The sequence below is a fragment of the Tupaia chinensis genome, unplaced genomic scaffold (genome assembly GCF_000334495.1).
Source record: "Tupaia chinensis unplaced genomic scaffold, TupChi_1.0 Scaffold138601_1, whole genome shotgun sequence".
NCBI lineage: Eukaryota > Metazoa > Chordata > Mammalia > Scandentia > Tupaiidae > Tupaia > Tupaia belangeri.
Genome location: NW_006198494.1, coordinates 1,128,364 through 1,150,684, shown reverse-complemented (window position 1 = coordinate 1,150,684; position 22,321 = coordinate 1,128,364). Strand labels below are relative to the sequence as shown.

Genomic DNA, 22,321 nt, shown 5'->3' with positions numbered 1-22,321 from the left:
ATTATAAGATGGCAGATTTTAAATGTATCTGTTTTTCTATTGATACCTAAGTATTAAAATTAGAATCACCTTAACTAACAATAACACATTGTGAATATTTAATTATTCTCTCAGGTAATATTATGCCACTCATAACTTTAAAATAAATAAAACTGAATAAAAACTATATTGAGAGATGACAAAATTGGTAGAGGATAGCTAAATGTAGCCAGTTCATTCCAATGCTTATAATACGAAAAATAAAACACTAAGGGTCAAAAAAGCTCCAATAATGCTTACTTCCAGTTCTCTCAAAATGACTATTTTTCTTTGACCATTAAGAAGTACCAAACAAAACTTATTTGAAGGGGAAAAAAAAAAAAAAGAAAGAAGGGTAAATTACATAAGGTATACAGAAATCTTTGGGGAAGAAATATAAATTCCTAAACATCTAATAGTAATAAAACGAATTTCATGAGGAAATATTAGGTATGTATTTAAATTAAAAATTCAACTATTACAATTTTATAGAAGTTCTAAACACACAAACACACATTTTTTCTAAAATAATTTCCAAGTGAAAAATTATTTTAAGTGAAAAAATTTAAATACACCATTCACTCTAATTGCAACTAAATAAAAACCTTATACATATGTATTTTAAAAGAGGAAAAATACGCTACATTATTCATTAGAAGTACAGGGAAAGTATTTTTGGAGTTTTAAATCACTTAAAACATTTATCTCTGGGTGAAAATATAATTATAATAGATTTAAGTGGTACCTTGAACATCCTCATTTTCATAGTAAAAAGCTATATTTTTCAACAAAGGCTCATCACTTAAATCACAAAGGTGAATTAAGTTTAGATTCCAAAATTCAAACATGTGTATATTTTTTAGAATGAAATAGTCACACCATTTCTTCTGAAAAGTGAAGATAATATCAAGTTATTGGCAATTGTTTTATTAGCAGTAAACTATAGAATGATTTCATACATTTTTACAATCCAACTGAAAGGTGAATAACTAGAGCAGATTCAGATTTTACCAGTGTAAGCCCATTTAGGTTGGATAATAATAAACACTCTATACTCTAAAGATTAAAGCATAAAATAAAATCAAAACTGACCAACAAGTAGTCAGTACAGTTCTTAATTCTAAATCAGAGGAAACTATATTCAACTATTTTCCTCACACTGTAATCCACATATAAAGACCCAAAGCTACAGAAATACTTTCAAATGTGCCTCAAATGTGCCTCAGTTCTTACTAGATTTTAAGGTTTTTCAATTTTATTTTCAGGTCTAAAGAGCCAATTTTATAGTTTTTTTTCAAGTTTCTTTATATAGTTCTTCCATAAGCAAAGGCTCTATGGCATGCTCCAACCCCAACCCAGACCACTCCAGATCATGGGCAAACATGTGCCCATGATACTCATTCTCAGGGCAGGGAGGTCTCTGGACTTTTGAACACAGTACCTCTCCATGTGGGATGATTGCCTCCCAGACCATCATATTTTACCACTGAGCTATGTCTTGCCCCTTAAAAAAGCACATTCAATAGTTTAGGGATCTAGAGCACAATGAATCCTTGAAACTCAAAGATTTCCATCAATACATCAGGCTTATGACAGTGAGACTATCTTCCTGGCTAACACAGGCAAATGGTTTTCACTAACCATATTTAGTTTGGAGTAGAATAAACACAAGGGAGTGACGTCGTGAGTGTAAGCAAGCCTTCCGTCAATGATAGCATCTGGGGAGTTGATACAGAGACTGAGGCTTCTCTGCCCCACATTCCCTGAATAACAAAATGTATTTCCCAGATTGGAATAATTCGTTTATCTGTATTGATATTGAACTTCAACCCAGTGTTGTACTTTAGAAATGTAATATGGTCAAGCCTCATGATGTTTTAAATTTTCTAAAAGTAACATTTTAGAAAATGCTAAAATAAATTTAAACTTTATATTTTGGTTAAGCCAACATGTCCAAAATATTATCATTTAAGCATATAATCAATATTACATTACTATATTAACAAGATAAGTTACATGGTTTTCATACTATGTTTGTAATATCAGGTATTTCTTTTAAATTTATAGCTCATCTCTTTGTATGCTATAATGATGTATAATAAATGAATAAAAATAAATAAATTTAAATTAAAAAATAATAAACTTCTATCAGAAGAAAAAAATTTTTTTAAAATAAATAAATTTATAGTTCATCTCAACCCACACTACTCACACTTCAAGTGCTCAATATCTATTTGTGGCTCTTAGCAACTGCATTTGACAGGCCAGCTCTAAGTAGATAAGTTAGGGATACAGCCCAAGATCCATGATCAAGTTATAAATATCAAAGAAGCAGAAACCTCCTGCCAGTAATGTAGTTTTATCTACCAATGAAACACTGAAGAGTTCCACAGAGTCATAGAGGTGGTTCTCAAACTTTAGAAAAAGTCTCACCCAAGGACCAGCAGTTAGCGTAATGGCTATGTCGCCGGACTCCCATGTAGTCAACCGTGGTTTCGGTCCCGAACCCGGTGACTTAAACTCACACCAGGCGTGTGTGCGTGTGTGCCCAAGATCCTGAGAGGAGAATGGAGGAGAAGGGATTGTGGCGTGGCCATCCCCCCTGGGGGGTGATTTCTCGCTTTCTGTCTCTCTGTCTCTCTCTCTGTGTCTTTCTGGCAAGTACACATGCCCTATAGCAAAAAACTTTTTTTTTTTTTTAGAGAAAAAAAAAAAAGTCTCACCCATAAAGGTTTTGAAATAAAATACAGGATACTGGGCATCAGTCCCAGAATTTCTGATTCAGTAGGTCTGGGCTGGGATGGGATTGAGATGGGGGATGCTAAGGAATTTGTCTAAGAAATTTCTGTGAACTTTCCAGGTGCTGCTGATGCTGTTAGTCAGGAAACCATGCTTTAAGAACCACTGCTACATTAGGTTTTTTTCTCAATCCCTTTTCCATAATGCCAACAGCAATATGTGAAAGCAGTCCAGCCATAAGCCCTCATTCTATTCACTTTGGACAAGAAGTGCCTCTGGCGTGGTTTCCACAGGTCAAGATTCAGAGTAAACTTTGTGGAATTATCTCTTCAACAATTTTCTTAGTTGCTTTCTCCAGAGCCTCAAATATAACTTCAAGGTTACCTGAGATTACAGGTATCAGGTGCTACCATAAACGTAGGCTCCTCAGTGGTGGTGTTAATTATGTGCCATGACAGCAGGGCCACTCCATGTATCTTACTTTATACATGAATATTATTGGGTTGTTGGAAAAGTCATAATGCATTTTTCTACATTTTTCTATGCAAAAATGTGTCATGACTTTTCCAATGACACTATTTTGACAAAGGATGCATAGAATGTGCCATATTCCCATAGAAACCACCCCCAAAATAAGTTAAGAACCCCTAAGTAATTTCTGTCATTCTGACACCCTTGCTTACTGTAGACAAGAAAGTGACCAAGTGAAGACTTCTATGATAAACCCTCGTTCTTCCCTGATAACATCACCTCCGCTGTGCACCATTTTTCACCTCAGTTCTAAGTAGAAATGATGTCCTCATCACTCCCCAATTTATTACTTCCAAACTATTCCTCCAGCCTAGTCTATAAAGTATATCTTCATTCTCACTCACTGCTGAAAAGTCTTTGATACCACACTCATTCGCCATGCTTCCTGCTTGGTCCTCCCCCCTTTAATGATGAAGATTTTTGTACCTTGTTCACATTCTTCCTCTTTACATCAGTCTAATCATGGAGAAATTCATCAAGAATTTCAACTTCAGAGTAGACAATTATCTCAACATTTCTTGAAATTCTTCTGTCTAGTGACCTCCAACACCACTACTCTACCCCAGTTTCACATTCTCACAGATACACTTTAATTAATCTTTTAATTATGATCAATAATAAGTGCTTTTTCATTAAACCCAATGTATTCTTTTCAGTCCCAGCACCCTACAATTCTCTGTAGCATTTGATACTATTGACCACACTCATCTTTTGAACTGTCCAGTTTCTTCAACCTTCAGGATAAATTCATTCTCCTGAATTTCTTTTCCATTCATCTAAGCAGTTAATTCACAGTGTCTTTTGCTAGGGTCGAACCTACACTTAACTGTTTAATATTGGAATATCACTGGTCTCTAGCCTAAGTCCTCTTATCATATCTCTCTAAAAATAATTTCACTTATTTCCATAGCATCGATTAACATAATCTAATGATGTCTACATTTTTTTCTCCAGTGCATTTCACTCTCCTAAGTCTAAACTAGTATTTCATATTGCTTACTAGATATTTCCATATGACTATTTCACTGGCTCTTAAAACTCAATACAGTATTTCCAAAATTAAACTCATGATCTTCCTCCACAAAATAGCCCTTTATTCAGTGACTGTTTCCCCACAGTGCTGTAGCCAGTGATCTAGAAATCATTTGACCCCTCCCTTTCCTGTACCACACACTCAAATCACGAAGCTTGTCAATTGTCTACCTTAAATAACTCTTGAAACTGTCCACTGCTACTTATCTTTGCATACACTTCCCTAGTCCCTAACACCATCAACACTTATATGACCAAGGTAACAGTCATCTAATTTCCCCAAATCCACTCTATTTGTGCTTCTACAGTGAACTGTATATAAGCCATAGGGGTATGCACTTAACAGAAAGAGGGAAAATAAGAAATCACTACCCCCCCAGGGGGGATGGCCAAACCACAATCCCTTCTTCTCCAGTCTCTTCTCAGGATTATGGGCACTCATGCACATACAGCCAGTGTGATTCTCAAGCCACTGGGTCCAGGACTTGAACCATGGAAAACCACGTGGGAGTCCAGCATCTTAGTCGCCATGCTACCTGCTGGCCTGCTCAAAACAATTTTTTTAATGAAATATGTCTCATCTGCTTGAAACCATTCAGTTGGTTTCCATTGTGTATATGATCCAGTTATATCCCTAAATAGGCCCCAAAAGTCTTATATAGACTCTTAGCCACCTCTTCCACTTCATCACTGCCCCATATTCTTTCTATTTCTGTCACTCTAGATATATCTCAGTTCTTTGGTCATGCCATTCTCAGGACAATCACACATGTTGTTTTATCTCCTAGAATCCAGTTTTCATTTTCTCTCCATCCTGCTCTTACCTATCCTTCAGGACTTTATCACTTCTTTTCATTTCTCAGGAGAAACCATTCTTTTTAGATGGGATTGAATCTTTTTTACTATTATAAGATTAAAGCATTCTGTGCGTTCTTTTTTAAAGTCATTTTTAAATTCAATATAGGCCAACTTTAGAGAAGCCAGATCATACATGGTGACCACAGTGGGCATGGGAGTGCCCAAGCTCTAATGGGCTGGAGGACTGGAGGAAGGCGATAGTAGTATGGCCAGACCTTGTGGAAGGTATTCTGTCTCTCTTTCTCTCTCTCACTTTCATAGTACAAGCACATGCTTTATCATGAATAAACAAAAAACAGGTTAATTAAAATTTATTTTTAAAGTCACTGTCTGTCTACTTGACAAAATGCAGCTCTATAAAGGAGTTGATTTATGGGACGGTCATTTTTTTAAAAAATCTATCCAAGTGATTATCTTAATGTAGGCACACTAGTTAAACATGTTTGGACTGGTTTCCAGACTATGAAACACTTTTCTTGAACTTTTGCCTATATGCTGTTGAAAACCTTAGAAAAAGTCCATGTCAGCATATTCTCTAAATCCTATTTCTAGGTATCATTCCAAAGACAACTACAAATTTAAAAAAAAAAGCTCACACACAAAAAAGAATAAGAGCATCTATAATACAATCGATGTCTTAATGTCCCATGATAGAGTAATGAGTAAAATAAATCATAGTACATTCATTAAACGATAACTACTGGGTCATCAAAAAAGTCATGACACATTTTGGCATAGAAAATAACTCTTCTGACACCCCAATAATAGCCATGAAAAAAATTATAGTAATCAATTTTGTGAAAGAAAATAGAAAAATATGTTAAAATGACATATACGTGTGTGTTTGTTATATATAGTTCCAATGTAAAAGAATAATAAACAGAAACATCCATGTGGCTAAAATAAAGAGAATAAATCAAGATATTAACAATTACTATGACTAATTTGTGTGATAAGCCTCTGGGCAAGTTTTGTTTTGTTTTTGCTTTCTAATTTCATAAAGTTTGAATTTTCCCTAGTTATTACTATAATGGTTAAAAATAAACTATTTCATTTACCTCTTCATTTTCTCTCAAGAACAAAATGCAGTGATCACCAACAATTTTCTACAAATTTGATGACACAATAACCCAACCTTGACAGATATTTGAAAAATAAAATATAGAGAAGCTTTTATTCCCAAGTTAGATATATATCATGTTATTTGTTATTACTACCAAATGTATTTGTTTAAAGTAACAAGTGATTTATTTAGGCTGTTAAATCTTTAATACCTCCCAAAGGGTCAATACTATTCCCACATAAATCTCTCTTAAGGTTATTGTGGTTTTATCTATAAAAAAATAGTTGAACACCCAAAAAAGCTAATAAAAAGTATATTTACCATTTGTAAGAGAGTGTGAATGTCCTTATTCCAATGTGAAGTGATGAATCTAGTACAAGCTCTTTGAGAAAGAGGTAAGTGGAGTAGAAAAACCACACTGAGACAATACAGTTTACACAAATCTTCCATCTCCTTCAAAGCTAAGGAGTTTTTCTTTTCCTGAATAAAATTAAAAGGTAAGCCAGAGAAGCACAGGTGGTGGGTTCATTACAAATACTCAACACTGCAAAAAACCAGCAACCATATTTGCTACACAGGAATGGCACGTTACTGCATTCTTCAATCTACATTTTTGAGATAACTCATTTCTTCTCATATGAATTTGACTGCATTTATAAAGATATGAGATTAAGGGAGGGCTAGCCAGCTTAACAGCAGTCAACATAAAATATTTTTCAAAACTTTCAGGTAAGTCAAAGTTGATCAAGCAGCTAATGAAGTCATAATCCCATGGGACTCGGCAGAGATGGAGCCAAAGATTAATTGTTCTGTTTTGTTCAAGCATGGTAATTTTTAAGTGATACTGAAAATTAACAGGGTGTGAACACCATGATGGCAAAATATCTAAAAGCTGTACCCAATGAGAGCAAGAGTAAAGAAGTGGACACAATTAATATTATAGGACAACAACATCATAGCTCTCTTCAAATGTTTGCAGGGTTGTCAGTGAAGCAACATAGCTCTCTTCAAATGTTTGCAGGGTTGTCAGTGAAGCAAGAGTATGACTTCCTCAGGGCATCACCATAGGACCAAATATGCTTTACTGATCAGATGTTCTACAGAGACAGATTTGACTTAGCATCATTCTTTTTAAGAATGATCTAAAATAGCATGTCTAATTATGTAGAAATGTTTCACTAAAAATACATTCAAAGAGATATTGGAAAACTAAATGTAAAGGATGCTAAGTAAAAGATGGTAACCCTGTTTATTTCTGACATTTTGGAATAAAGACACAATTTTTTTTAATAGAAATGTAGTCAAGAATCCCCCAGGATTCAGATCATGTACAAAACCATGTGTGTACACGTGTGTGTCTATGTGTATGTGTATGCAACGTATAGGCAGAAACAACTCTTTAGCTGAGGAAATAATCCAGATTGGTCAACAGATTCTTAATCCACTCTCTGACTATAAAGGTTAAGAACTTTAGTATTTTCCCAGCTAGGATGAGACCAGAAGACTATAGTAGGAATGTTGTTTCAAAAGACAGTTTGGGGCTCAGCAGGTGGCATAGAAGTTAAGGTGCTGGATTCTACGTGGTCAGCAGCGTGGTTCAAGTCCTAAACCCCGCAACAAGCCAGGCATGTGTGCACACATGCCCAAAATTTCGAGAGGAGACTGGAGGAGAAGGGATTGTGGAGTGGCCATTCCCCATGGGGGAGTGACTTCCCATTTTCCCCCTCTCTCTCTTTCTCTCTGGTGAGCATATGTATCCTATAACTATTATACATATAAATATAGATATAGATATATAGATATAGATACATAGTTTGGTATTGTGGAACTTGGACAAGATAGATCAAGTTCAATCTACACTATTCAATAACTTCATCTGAAGAATGTTATGTGGATAACAATCCTTCCCATGAAATGCCATTTTGAGAATTTAATGGCACATTGCATATAAAAAACACAAAACACAGTGATACTGTAATCTCCTAACAAGTGTTAATTTCCTTTCTTTCCTCTCTCTTTGAGTGACTGGACAAATTCCACTAAATATTTATTTAGTGGAACATCTGTATAGTAAAATTTTAAATAATGTATAACATTATGTGTTTTCTCATAAACTCTAGATTTTTATTTCACCTTTAGAGTTTATATAAATACATTAAGAAAAAAAAAAGTACCAAGAAAAGAAATGATAGACACAAAATCAACAAAATTTCAAAACCAAAAATAAAGTTATAACAATGATACCTTTGGGATGCTAGTTTTTTTATCAGATGTGGTTTCCTTTTTGTTTTCTAAAAAGCGATGGTACATTCTCAAAGACAATGAACATGAAGTAACACAAAGGACACGTCGAATATCAGATCCTTCTGGCCAGAACTGCTTAAGCAAAGATAGAGTCTCACGTGTCTGTCAAAAAAATAAATAAATAAAGGCAAAATATCATGATATTTAGAAAAAATATCTTTACTCATGAGGTGTTCTTACCAGAAGAAATCACACCACAAAATAGGCATATTTCCATTATAAGCTAAAAGAAATAAAATTTTTAAGTGGAAATAAATCATTACAACAAATATTCCAGTGAAACCATTAAATACAAGCATTAATAAATTTATAAATTGAACCTCATTAGTAATTAAAGTTAAAGTATTTTTTAATAATGGCACTGGAAATCGTGTAATGTGTCATTTCTTAAATACTTTGCTAATAAGAGTATAAATATGCACAAACTTACTGCAAAACTATCTGAAAATATATATGATTATTGTTAAATATATTGATTATTTCTGAATCATTATTTAAATTTTATTAATAGCTATCTAGTCCAGGCAAATAATTCAAAATGTGAACAAAAATTTATGCATCAGTATGTTTATCACAGAATTATTTGTAAGAGTTGATTTTCAAATAATTTAAATGTTTAGTGTCAGAGATATGTTATTTATCCATTTTCAAAAACCTGAGAAAAATTTTGGTGAAATTTAAAATATTTCTATAATATTAATTGTTAAAGTGAATAGAAAGGTATATGTGAAATGTTCTGAACTGTGTAAAAATACATACAACACCACTGTAAGTTTCTACCTCTAAGTGGTCGTATTATGAGGAATCTTCATATAGAGTCTGAAATGTATTCAGAGAAATAAGACTATGACATGATGAAATCTAGATAGTAGACTTTATTAACGAAATTTAAGTCACTCTATATTCCAGTGTGATCCACTGGATTACTCACATTTTTATATTGTTTAATTTATTGTATTCTTATAAAATAAATACTCAGTAGTAATTACTGATACGAATGAATGAATGAATGAAAGGTAGATCCAGGACAGCTCTCCCCTACAGTAAAATTCCAATGAACTAATGTATAAGCAAATAGTGAAATAGAAAATCATAATTAAACTAAAACATCACTGACAACTGTTGTAGACTAGATTTACTGATGGACTCCAAAATTAATCAGTAAACATTTGAGAAGAAAAAGGATTTTCATAGTCATAAAGTGTCTCCCCCCCCCCAGATATTTATTAACTCTGAAGCTAAGAGAGTAACTTTATAGTGAAAAAAGCTATCAGGCACCACCTTAACCACTGTTAGGGCACACTAACATTAGGAGCCCTCTGATACGACGCACTAGGACACAACATTAGTTGAGTGACATTCTTGCCAAACAATGCATGACCTCATTTCATTCATGAAAAAAATATCAGATAAGCCCAAATTGGAAAATATTTCTAAAATAACTAATCAATAGTCTTCAGAAACATCAAAGTCATGAAAAACAAGTAAGACTGGAAACTATTACAGACTGGAAGAGAACTAGACAGACCATTAAGTGGATGCAGTATCCCAGTAGAATACTGGAACACGAAAAGGTCATTAGAGGAAAAGTCAGTGAAATTCAAATGAGGCCTGAAACTCAGCTAATAATCTCTTAGCAATTTTAATTTCCTGATTTTGATAAATGTACCATAGTTACATATGACAGTACCAAGAAGGGAAGATGGGAATAGGTACTATTCACAACTTTTCTATAATTAAGACAATTAGTTCGATGAAAATATTTTTAATAGTTTCATTACCTCATCCATCATATTTTTCCATTTTAATTTTTCAAAAAGAGGTGTTAATGCTAAATCTCTCTTTATTTCCAATTGGTTAAGCAGGGTTTTATAAGCACCCTGAATCATCTCTTTATTCTGTAAAATAAGAGAAAGTCAGGTAAATTGTCATAAGCAAAATATTTAATCATTTTCCAACTATAGAAAATCAGATATTTTTGATAGAATTATGTCAAAATATATTTCTATGTTTAAAAATTAATGTAATTGCAGGCTGTCAGCAATGTTTATAAAGTCCCACGAACATCACTATTTTTTCTTTGCCAGTAATTTTTGTCTAGGAATACAGTACATTTTTTGAATTGCTGGAGGGTGCATATGCTTGCCAGAGAAAGAGACACAGAGATGGAGAAAGTACTCCCCCAGTGGGCGTGGTCATACTGTAATCCCTTCTCCATTTCTCTGTCTCATGGGGATTTTCGACACCCATGCACACATGCCTGACACGTTTTTCAAGCCACTAAGGTCAGGTTCTGAACTGCAGTTGGTCCTTTGGGCCCTGGCTCCCATAATCAGTAGAACACAGAGCCAGTCCCATTTTTTTTTTTTTAACACCATCATGAAGGTATGCTTAACAGCTTACAATTCATTCATTTAATGTGTCTAATTCCATGGCTTGTATTACTGAGTCATACAACCACTATCACAATCTAATTTTAAAACATTTCCAACAACCCCCCAAAAACCAACAATTTTATTTAATGAAATACATGTTATTATGATAGATTTCAAACCTACACATAAATGGACAATAAAATCTCCCCACAAGTATCTCTCACTCAGCAGCAGTCATTTATCAACACGCACTGCATTTTTAATTCTATTCATGTAATCCTGAGATTAGTTAATAAAATAGCCTTTTTAAGGTGAATATTCAACAAACTGGGGAATAAACTATTTTACCCAAAATAAAAACTCCATCAAGGGAACCAGCAGTTAGCGTAATGGCTATGTCGCTGGACTCCCACGTAGTCGACCGCGGTTCACGTCCCGGACCCGGTGGCTTAAAACTCACGCCGGGCGCGTGTGCGTGCGTGCCCAAGATCCTAAGAGGAGAATGGAGGAGAAGGGATTGCGGCGTGACCATCCCCCCTGGAGGGTGATTTCTCGCTTTCTGTCTCTATGTCTCGCTCTGTCTGTCTGGCGAGCGCACGCGCCCTACAGTGAAAATCTCTCCAAAAAACAAACAAAAAAACAAACAAACAAACAAAAAACTCCGTAAAAAAAATTATTCTTAAAGAGTCACTGGGCAGGATGCCAAAAAACAAGTAGGGCACTCCTTTTTGTTTGTTTGTTTGTTTGTTTGTTTATTTATTTATTTATTTATTTATGTATGTATTTATTGCCAGAGGTCACATATGCTGGCCAGAAAGAGAAAGGGAGAGAGAAAAGCCTACTCCCTGGTGAATGGTCGCACTGCAGTCCCTTCAACCTTCCCTCCCTCCTTTTGAAAGTTTGAACCCACACACATGCACCCAGCATGGTTCTCAAGCTGCTGGGTCCAGGACTTGAACTGCATAGTCAGCCATGTGAAATCCAGCTACCCCAACCACCAGGCCATGAAGCTAGCTCTGTAGCACACTCTTAAGATTCAGATTTGGAGGACCAACTGATGACGTGATGGGTAAGGTGGCTGGATCTCACATGACCAACTGCACAATTCAAATACCAGACCTGATGGCTTGAAAGACATGCCAGGTATGTGTGCGTGCATGCCCAAAATCACAAGAGGAGAATGGAGAAGAAGGGATTAGAGAATGGCCATCCCCACCCCAACCCCCGACATGCTTTCTCACATTCCCTTGTGTCTGCCTTTGGCTAGCGCAAGTGTCCCATAACAAAGCTAAAATAATAATAATAATAATAATAATAATTTTTAAAAAGCAGATTTGAAAATTGCCTTAACAAAATAAAATGAGATCAATTGATAACAGTACTACCTATATAAAAATGGGTCCCAGGACTGGTCCTGCTCCCTTAGGCAACCAGAGTTGAAAATAGTTTACTAACAGGAGTACCAAGTAAAGAAAATCAGCCATCACTCTAAGAGAGCCATCCGGACATCTCCCAGTATGGCATAATTCTCAATGACTAATGTTAATCAACTCAAATTATTCTGGTGAAAAATAAAATGATCTTCATATTCAGAATTCACTATAAATACTGAAAAAATGAACAGACACTAGATTTATTTATAAAGTCAATATTCATTTTTGACTCATGAGATTCCAAAACAGTAATTATTTCTATTATTCAAAACAGTAATTTAAAAATATACTGATATAATAAGATCATGGAATTAGAATTCTAAAATCTTTGCAAATTCTCCAAGGAATGACTTCATATTAAGAAATAAACTTCAGTACTTCATTTTCACTAACGTTCTTTACCATTTCCTCATTAAAGGCCATCAGATTAACTATCATTTCACGATTAGGTCTCAGCATACTAGTGACATGATTTTGCCTCCACTCTAATTTCTCGTGTTCATTATTTAGAGTCCCTATATCACACACAGTTAATGACATAGGAACTAGAGTCCAATGGGAGTCCATAACCCACACAGTTAAGGACATAGAGACTAGAGTCAGATGTGTCTTTTCAAATCCACGTTCTACTGCTTCTTTGGTGTTCTTTAGTAGATTGCTTATTCAGTATCTATTTCCTCATCAGTAAATATATAATACTAATACCTATTTTATGGGATTACTGTGGGTTTAAATAAAAAAGACTCATGAGAAATACCTAGCAGTACTGTTAAAATAAGTGCTGCGTCCAGCAGATGGCATAATGGTCACATCACTGGACCCCCACATGACCAGCTGTGGTTCGAAGGTCAGACTTGGAGGCCTGAATCTCATGCAGGGCATGTATGCATGCATGCCCAAAATCCCGAGAAGAGAATGGAGGAGAAGGGATTGTGCCATAGCCATCCTACCTCAGGAGTGATTTCCCACTTTCTGTCTCTTTGTCTCTCTCTTGTCTCTCCAGTGAGCAGATACACTCTATAACAAAAATCTCTCAGGGCCAGCATTTAGCATAATGGCTATGTCGCTGAACTCCCATGTAGTCAAACATGGTTCGAGTCCCAGACCGGTGGCTTAAACTCACGCCAAGCGCGTGTGCGTGCGTGTCCAAGATCCTGAGAAGAGAATGGAAAAAAAGGGATTGCAGCGTGGTCATTGCCCCTGGGGTCTGATTTCTCACTTTCTGTCTCTGTCTCTCTTTCTGGCGAGTGCACATGCCCTATAGCAAAAACTTCTCCAAAAAAAAGAAAAAAAAATCTCTCTAAATAATAAATGCTTTAAAAATGACTGCATTTTTATAATTAATTTATTACTAGTAGCAGTAGTATTTTTTAATGGAAATTAAACCCATGAGAACTTCCATGAGGAGGTGGAAAGAACATTGCATCAAGTAATTTGAAAATGCAGTAAAATTCGAGAAAATTGTCTGTTAGATATAAATTACCTTCTTAAGAAGATCCTGGTTTTTGTGAGTGCTTGGCATGAAGTATGCATAGAGTCGCAGAATATCAGATGCTTGCCCTGAAAAAAGCACAGCATTGATCTTCATTGACCAAGAGTGAATGATTAGTAAGTTGAAAAGGTGAGTTTGTAGAGAGTTTAGGCCTTCATCTGCAACAATCAGGAAATACGGATAATTCTCTTCCAAGAACGTTTCCCACTCTTCTGATAGGCATCCAGAAAAGTCAGTTCTCACGTCAACAGTGGTATTCTTCTGAAGGTGAAGAATTAGAGCAGTTCGCAAAGGAAGAAGCTCAGGGAAGCTGAAATATGCATACTCAGCATCCTGTGGAAGACAGAGGGTGTTGTACATTATGTTCAGCTAATGGTTTAGTATTTATTAATTTGGCTAGTTAACGCCTATCATTGAAAGAATAAACTTGAATCAGTTTTGTTCTGTCCAACAGTCAGGGAATATATCCTAAAATCCTGGGCTGTCACTTCACAATACACACCGTAAGTCATAACTTGGATTTAAAAACATGTTTCTCAGGGCCAGCAGGTGGCCTGGTGGTTAAGGACGCTGGACATGACCAACTGTGGTTCAAATCTCAGATATGGCAGCTTGCTTTCTCTTTTTCTCTCTCTCTCTCTCTCTCTCTCTCTCTCTCTCTCTCTCTCTCTCTCTCTGTCCCTCACTGGTCAAATTATAAATAAATAAACAAATAAAGTTAAATAAACTAATTCTTTTTAAAAAATATGTTTCTCCCTTAAGTAGATACAAAAGGTCAGGGTTTATCACACTTTCTCTTCCCACTCTAATGCTTTTGCGCTTCAATCTCACTTCAAAAGTTAAAAAAACACAGATAAGTATGTGAGAAGTAAGCAGTGGGGATAAATTATCTAGAATGGGAAGTAGGTGAATCACTTTGTTCTGGAGGATTGTTCCAGACTATCACAATCCTTATTCAGCAAGATGGGTTTTTCTCAGCAGGCCAGAATCTGTGAGTCAACTGCACTGCAAATGTTCAAACCGAACCCTAGCTTTATCCAAAACACTGCTGGCATGTTACATAACAATAATCTGGATTGCAAAATGATTTAACAGATTCACATCAGACTCCTTTAGAGTTATTACTACCTTTAGGATTAGGAAGAGGTGGTATGGTTTCCTTTAGAGTTATTACTACCTTTAGGATTAGAAAAAGATGGTATGGTAATATACATATACGTTTGAAATTGTTAGAATTTTATTAATTATATTCATAATAAAAAAAAATATAGCCTTCCCTTTGAGGTGTATACTATAGAGTAAACAATAACAAATTGGGTTAGTAAGTTTGCCTGGGCGCAAATATGTTTCATGTTGGTCTCAAGTAAATTTATTGTTAAATTTGGGAGACAAGAACAGTTCTCAGAATTAGAGGACTAAAATCTGGAAATCCACTGGGCCACTGTTGGGAATTCTCATCCCCCTTCAATATCTCGTGAGTCCTTATAATAAAGTTCCATTATTGCACATAAAAAATCATCTTAAGTGTAGCAATTTATGAATACTGGTGCTGTAAGTGACTTTTCCCTTAAATTTTCTGCAATTTTATTGATACATTTTATTTTATCCTGTAATAAGGGAGGAAAGCTATATGTAAAGCCATGTACCAGCAGGTGGCATGGTGCTTGAGACCATGGACTCCCATGTGGTGTACTGCAATACAAGTCCCAGACCTAGCAGCTAACTTTCTCACTTTCCTTCTCTTTCTTTCTCTGATGTGTGCACGGGCTCTATAGCAAATTAAATAATAATGATAATAATGATAATGATAAATAAAATTAAATAAGTAATTCTTTTTAAAAATTTAAGGGATTTTCATTTTCTCTCTCAATGATAGAAAAGAACATAACAGTCTCATGTTACCTTGAAGAAAACTACGGCAAATTGTCCTCCTTTACTAATTAGATCCACAAGATAGTGCTCAACCAAATAGAAGAAGTGCAGATTCTGCCCCTGCTTTAACGATCTCGCACATACACATGTGATAAGTAAGGAATCGCCGTCAATCAGAAAAAATTCAGATTCAACAAAATCATTGAATAAACTGGAATAGCTAGAATAAAAGAGTTAAAACAAAGTTACATATGGATTAAATAATTGATCAGAAAGGCAGTAGCCTTGTTATGATTATTTCATAATCTCTATCATCAATAGGCTATACTTGGTGAATAATTAGTTCATGGCAGGCTTTAAGCAAATACTTTTCAAATATATCCATGTGCACAACTACCCTCCACAGGAGAAAGGAAGATCAGTCCGTTTTATAGATTAGGAGATTATATAGAGTAAATCATCTAAGGCTATATGGTAGAGCCTGGATTGGCCTCAGGAATTCAATACCTACATTCTAGATAAAGGTCTACATTATACTTCCTTCTTGTTTAATCACCCCCACTTCCTTATCAAACAATGAGCTGCTGTTTACAAAAAAGGCAAGAAAATATGCATACACCATCATACAGCTCCAAAAGTACTATGTTGAACACTCATACACACACATGCACGTGCATGCACACAGGAGGTGATTTCAAAAAGTTAGTAGAAAATAGAATTAAAATACTAATTTATTTGGTGCAAAAAAGATATAATTGAGTGCAACAAAAAAAAGTAAAGCAAATAAAAATAATACAGTAGGGAGCCAGCAGGTAGAGTGGTGGTTAAGGGGCTGACCCCCCACATGGCCAACCAAAGTTCATGTCCTGGACCTGGAGGCTTGTTTTCTCACTTTTTTTCTCTCTCTCTCCTGTTTCTCTCTAATGAGTGCATGTAATAGGCAGCAAATTAAAAATAATGATAATAAATAAAAGTAAATAATTATTTTAAAAAATAATACACTATAACAACTACTTACATAGTATTTACATTGTGTTAGGTATCATAAGTCATCTAGAGATATATAAAGCATATAGGGGAATATTTATAGGTTATATGCAAATATAAGGTCATTTTATATAAGGGACTTGGGCATCGACAGATTTTGGAATCCATGCTAGGGCCCTGGCACCAATCCCTTGAGCATAATGAGGAACAACTGTATACACACACTGATATAGATACACGCGTTTATTTACTCATTTATTTATTTATCAGGCCAAATAGATACACAGGGACTATCATTTTTCACATATCTTTAATACCACAGAAATACTCACTCAGCTTTTGGCATTTCATCCAAAATTAACTGTGACAAGTACTCTAAAACCAATGTGTATTTTTCTAAAATGAAAAAAAGAGAGAGAAAGAGAATGGGTTATTTTCAGTGAATCCTTTTAAGAGATCTATCATTTAGTTGTTATTTGAGAAAGAAGAAACTGTAATATAGTTAATGCTATTCAATCTGTGTATCTTACAGAATTATTGTTTTATGATCTATGAGTATTTTAAATTAAAAATTACCCATTTTGCTGGTAACTGTGACTCCAACCTGAACAGCCAAATATCTGATATAGAAAATATATTTTATACTTTGGCAGTTATTAAGGAAAATGACAGACCTGTAAAGGAAGAAGAAAAATAAGAAAGTCTTTAATTTGACAATTAAATAACTACTATCTCTCAAGCAAAATATCAGACACCCAGGAACACAAAAATGAGCAAAATCAGCATCTATCAGGAGAGACAATTATTAATCATCTAATCATATAAAAATAGAAAATAAAAATCTAACAAAGTCAATAAACTGAAGAAGCTTCTCTAAAAATGTAACATTTGAACTAAGTTCCAAAGGATAAAACAAAAATTAGGCAAATAAGAGAAAAGTAGCATTCCAGGTGGGAGAAATGCCAGAATATTATGTGTAAAAGCCCATAGTATTAATTGTAAAATTTAAAAAAAATAATTAGCTACAACTGAGATGAAGCTGTCTAACAAGACAACTTCTCAGCAGTAGCCATGGTGACCAAATAAAATGCTTTCAAGTTTCAATTAAAGGATTTCATAACCTGCCTGCCCACTCTTCTCTCATATACCCTATGGGAAAGCTTCTCAATTAACCTCTATCCCAAATGCATACAAATGTGTTAATACTTAAGCAGAATTAGAATTCAGTTATTTTTCCCACTTCTCTTTCATGTAAGAGTGAGATGTGCTATGGAAAATATTAGGTCATCAGGAAAAGTCATAACATATTTTCTTATGTTTTTCTGCACAAAAATGTGTCATGACTTTCTCAATCGCCTGTAAGGACTGCTGGAAGAACACACATACGCACACACAAATTTCAATCACCTGACATTTAAGGCACTCCACCCCCTACAAAAAGAATTCAGATGAATGAACATTGTTAGGGATAGGCTAGAGCTTTAAAAAATTCTAGTTGGAGGCCAGTTGGTGTGATGGTTGGGTGACTGGATGCCAAATGACCAAATGAATGGTTGGAGTCCCTGACCCCACAACTTGAAAATCACACCAGGTGCATGTGCATAAGTGCTCAAAATCCCAAAGGAAACTGGAGAAGAAGGGATTGCACCATGAATCTGGGCATGATTTCTCACTCTCTAGCCTATTTCCCTTTGTCTCTCTCTGGCGAGTGCACATTCCCTACAGCAAAAATTTTAAAAAAATAAAATAAAATAAAATTCGTTAGTGATCTCAAAGAAGCTAAAGATATTATCCAATAAAATAGCAGGCTGCTACAGCAAAGAGACAGAACTAGGGCGAAAGCTAGTTCTAGTTATGTTTTCAAGCTATTTAAAGGTAAGAACTGAAGCATACTAAATGCTTAAAATAGAATCTGGTATACTGAACTAATTAAAATTTACATTAATAGATATTTTGATGCAAGAAAGCAGTGTTTTCAAAGTTCTAAAGGGGGACCAGCAGTTAGCGTAATGGCTATGTCACTGGATTCCCACGTAGTCGACCGCAGTTCGAGTCCCGGACCCAGTGGCTTAAACTCACGCTGGGCGCGTGTGCGTGCGTGCCCAAGATCCCAAGAGGAGAATGGAGGAAAAGGGATTGCGGCGTGGCCATTCCCCCTGGGGGGTGATTTCTTGCTTTCTATCTCTCTGTCTCTCTCTGTCTGTCTGGTGAGTGCACGCACACTATAGCAAAAACCTCTAAAAAAAAAAAAAGGAAAAAAGGAAAAAAAAAAGTTCTAAAGGGAAAATATTTTGGAAGTTAGAATTCTTCATCTAAACAGTCATCAATTCATTGAGAAGGCAAAACAATGATGTAACTAGACATTTAAGAAGCTAGAAAGTTCATCAACTGTGTATCTTCAACATCAATTTCATTTAAAAAGACAGAACATAAAAATTACGGAAAAACGATTCAGACTGAGGACAATTAAGAAACAATTAAGGACCTGCAAATGGCGTGGTCATTAAGGGTGCTGGACTCCCACATGGCTGACCTACTGTTTGAGTCCCAGATATGGTGGCTTGCTTTCTCACTTTCCCTTTCTCTCTCCCTCTCTGTCTCTCTCACTCTCTCATTCAGAATAAATAAATAATTAATAAATAAAGTTAAAATAAAGTAATTCTTTTAAAAAAAATGAAACTTAAGTGTTGGCCGGGTAACGTGGTAGGTAAGGCATTAGACTCCCACATGGTTGACTGAAGTACAGGTCCTGGACCTGGTGGTTTGCTTTCTCACTTTCCTCTCTCTCGCTCTCTGTCTCTCTGGCCAAACTAAAAATTAATTAATTAATTAGTTAAATAGTTATTTAGGAAAAAGTGGTGAAACCATATGTGATCCAGGAGAATTAAAGGACAATATAAAGGAAAATGAGAGAATTCATAATGTTTTCAATTTTAAAAAGTGTATTTCAAACAGTAGTCTTAATGATCTAAAACTACATTTCCTAGCCAAACATAGATTATTTCTACAATGAATAATGTAATAGTGTGTATATAGTCATAATTTTGTAACTGTTGTATACTACTTGTCCATGTTTAGTTCAACATAGAAACAAATTGATATGGAACAGCCCAGAACCTTATAAATGACCTTAAAGAAATCTAGGGCTGATAACTACCTGGGCTTTCTATTCCCCCATGAGTTAGCTGTCCCTCCTCTGGGCTGAGTGGCTGGAGGCCTTAAGGAAGTTAAATTCCCTGCTTGTATTAGGGCAGACACTGAGCCTTTTTCCTGATAAGACACTCTAAACATACTGAAACCACCCCCAGTCCCCTCAACCTCATCCCTGCCCCCTGTAATTCACACATAAAAGACTGTGCTCAACTCTTGCCTGGGGCTGGAGATTCAGAGTGTTAATTCCTCCTGGGACTCACTAGTGGAATAATAAGGAGAAAGTTCTCCTTTTTCCTCTCCGGAGTGCTGTGTTTTCCTTTCTCAGCATCTGTTTTCCCACAACAAAATCACAAGAAAGTCACAAAATATTGTAAAGTATGATAAACCTTGGCAATATAAAAATAATCATGTAATTAGCCACATTGGGAGGCTCAGGAAAATAGCTAACTAGTAGAAAATGAAGATACATGCTAAATTATTCACTTTTTTTTCACAGCATAAAGTCCAGAGATAATATCTAAAGATAATATATGACCAAAAAGATTGGGATAATATCTAAAGATAATATATGACCAAAAAAATGATTGGGGAGCCAGCAGGTGGTGTGGTGGTTAAGGCACTGGACACTCCCTCATGGCTCACCACAGTTGGAGTGTGTGGTGGTTAAGGCACTGGACACTCCCTCACGGCTCACCACAGTTGGAGTCCGGACCTGACTGCTTGCTTTCTCACTTTCCCTCTCAATCTCTGGTCAAATTAAAATATAAATGCATGAATAAATTATATTAAAAAATGATTTCTGGAATCAAAAATTACTGTGCTTTTAAGTATTGCACCATTGGGTTACCAGGTAGTAGATATGAGAGTTTAATTTCTAGAAATAATTTAGCTAATAAACACAGAAACAATCCTAGAATTAGAATATCACCATTTTACAACTCCTAATAAATTAACAAATGTTTGTTATTATTAGGCGACAGCACAACAAAAAAGAAACATACTCTAGCCCCACTCCCCACCCAAAATTTAAATGTGATCAAAACTCTAGCAGTAATGACTGATTTACAAGATGTGTAGGGGGAAAAGAAACACGTTAAACGACAGTTCAAAGACTAGAAGCATCTCTACAGTCCACACAAGAAATGAAAACGACCACTCACCAACAAATAAACTGAAGGGGATGAAAGAGAGTAAGTGCAACTTACAAGGCATTTCATTCCCTCACAATAGTGTCAGAACTGAATTTAGAATTTGATTCAAATAATCTTTAAGAAAAAAAGGGGAAAAGAGAAAGAAAAGAGGAAGGGAGGAAAGGAGGAAGAGAAGAAGGGGGAAAAGGGAAGAAAAATGAAAAGGGGAGTAGAGGAAGGGAGGTACAAGGGTGAGGAAATGGGAAAGCATGGATTATGTATTGAAGCGAAATGTGAAGTCACTTAAGGGAAGGTGTGGAGTCCTAAAACCACACGCCGCCCACCCCAGACCTGACCAGTGCTGTGAAGATGGTATTCAAGACTCTCCCTCTCCTGATATATGTGCCCTACGTGATCACTGTCCCTTGAATATAATGAGACTGTCTCTCACATGATTAGGTTACTTCTGGGAGACCCCATCGCAGTAGAAAGGGGAGAGATTCTCCTATTGGCTTTGAAAACATAAACCACCATTATTGCAAGAGAGCCCCAGGGCTAACACCAGAGGGTGGAATGGAAAGGCTGAGAGTAAACCCCCAGAGGGTGGAATGGAAAGACTGAAAGTAAACACCAGCCAAAAACAAACAAGAAAACAAGGAACCTCAGTGCTCCAGCTCCAGGAAGAAGGAACTGAATGCTTCCCCAAATATGAAAGAGCACCCCAAACCTTCCCAGAAGGTAGCCCCAACAGACACTGAAATTTCGGCCTGGCGAAATGCTGAACAGAGAACTCAGTAAACCTGAACTTCTGATCCACAGACTAAACGGATAAATTGGTACTGTGTTAAGCCACTAAGTCAGTGATCATTTGTTAACAGCAATAATGATCTAATGCCTGCTCCTCAGTTAGGAATATATTCCTTTTCACTGCTCTGAAAGTCAGTTTCTATATACTTAAACCACTGAAACTTAAAGATGCAAAGCAATCATTTGATTAAAATGCAGATTCTGATTCTGCTGGTCTAGAGTAAAGCCCCAAAAACTGCATGGAGGAAAATGCTTGCTGCTGTCAATGTGCAGGTGTTCTTGGCTGTGCTCAGATTCAAAGTCCCTCAGTTTTTTCAATAGTCCAGATGCCCTAGCCTCCACTTTTGAAGGAGACTCCTTAAATACTGAACTCTCTCCTCTCTCTCTCTAGGGCTCAGACGTCTGCACTCAGGAGATCATAGCTTTTCTCTGCCTTTGCAAAAGCCTGGTGTCCCCCGGAACCAGCAGTGGCCCCTCCCCAGCCGTTGAGAGCGCAGCTGTTGCGTCACCAGAGGCTGGAGGCTGGC

General features: G+C 35.9%; 1 protein-coding gene across 1 annotated transcript in view; it reads right to left on the bottom strand.

Annotated features, from left to right (window-relative positions):
• LOC106736334 (putative ATP-dependent RNA helicase DDX60) overlaps positions 1-22,321 on the bottom strand; it is a gene marked incomplete at its 3' end in the record, with an annotated part of 36,098 nt that overhangs the window by 11,895 nt on the left and 1,882 nt on the right. Inside the window, exons 2-9 of the mRNA XM_014592800.2 lie at positions 17,281-17,378; positions 17,037-17,100; positions 15,748-15,937; positions 13,837-14,178; positions 10,327-10,443; positions 8,486-8,647; positions 6,563-6,721; positions 764-905 (exon numbers count right to left, since the gene is read on the bottom strand). Of these exons, the coding sequence (XP_014448286.1) occupies positions 764-905; positions 6,563-6,721; positions 8,486-8,647; positions 10,327-10,443; positions 13,837-14,178; positions 15,748-15,937; positions 17,037-17,100; positions 17,281-17,284 (1,180 nt within the window). The remainder of the gene's footprint in view (positions 1-763; positions 906-6,562; positions 6,722-8,485; positions 8,648-10,326; positions 10,444-13,836; positions 14,179-15,747; positions 15,938-17,036; positions 17,101-17,280; positions 17,379-22,321) is intronic.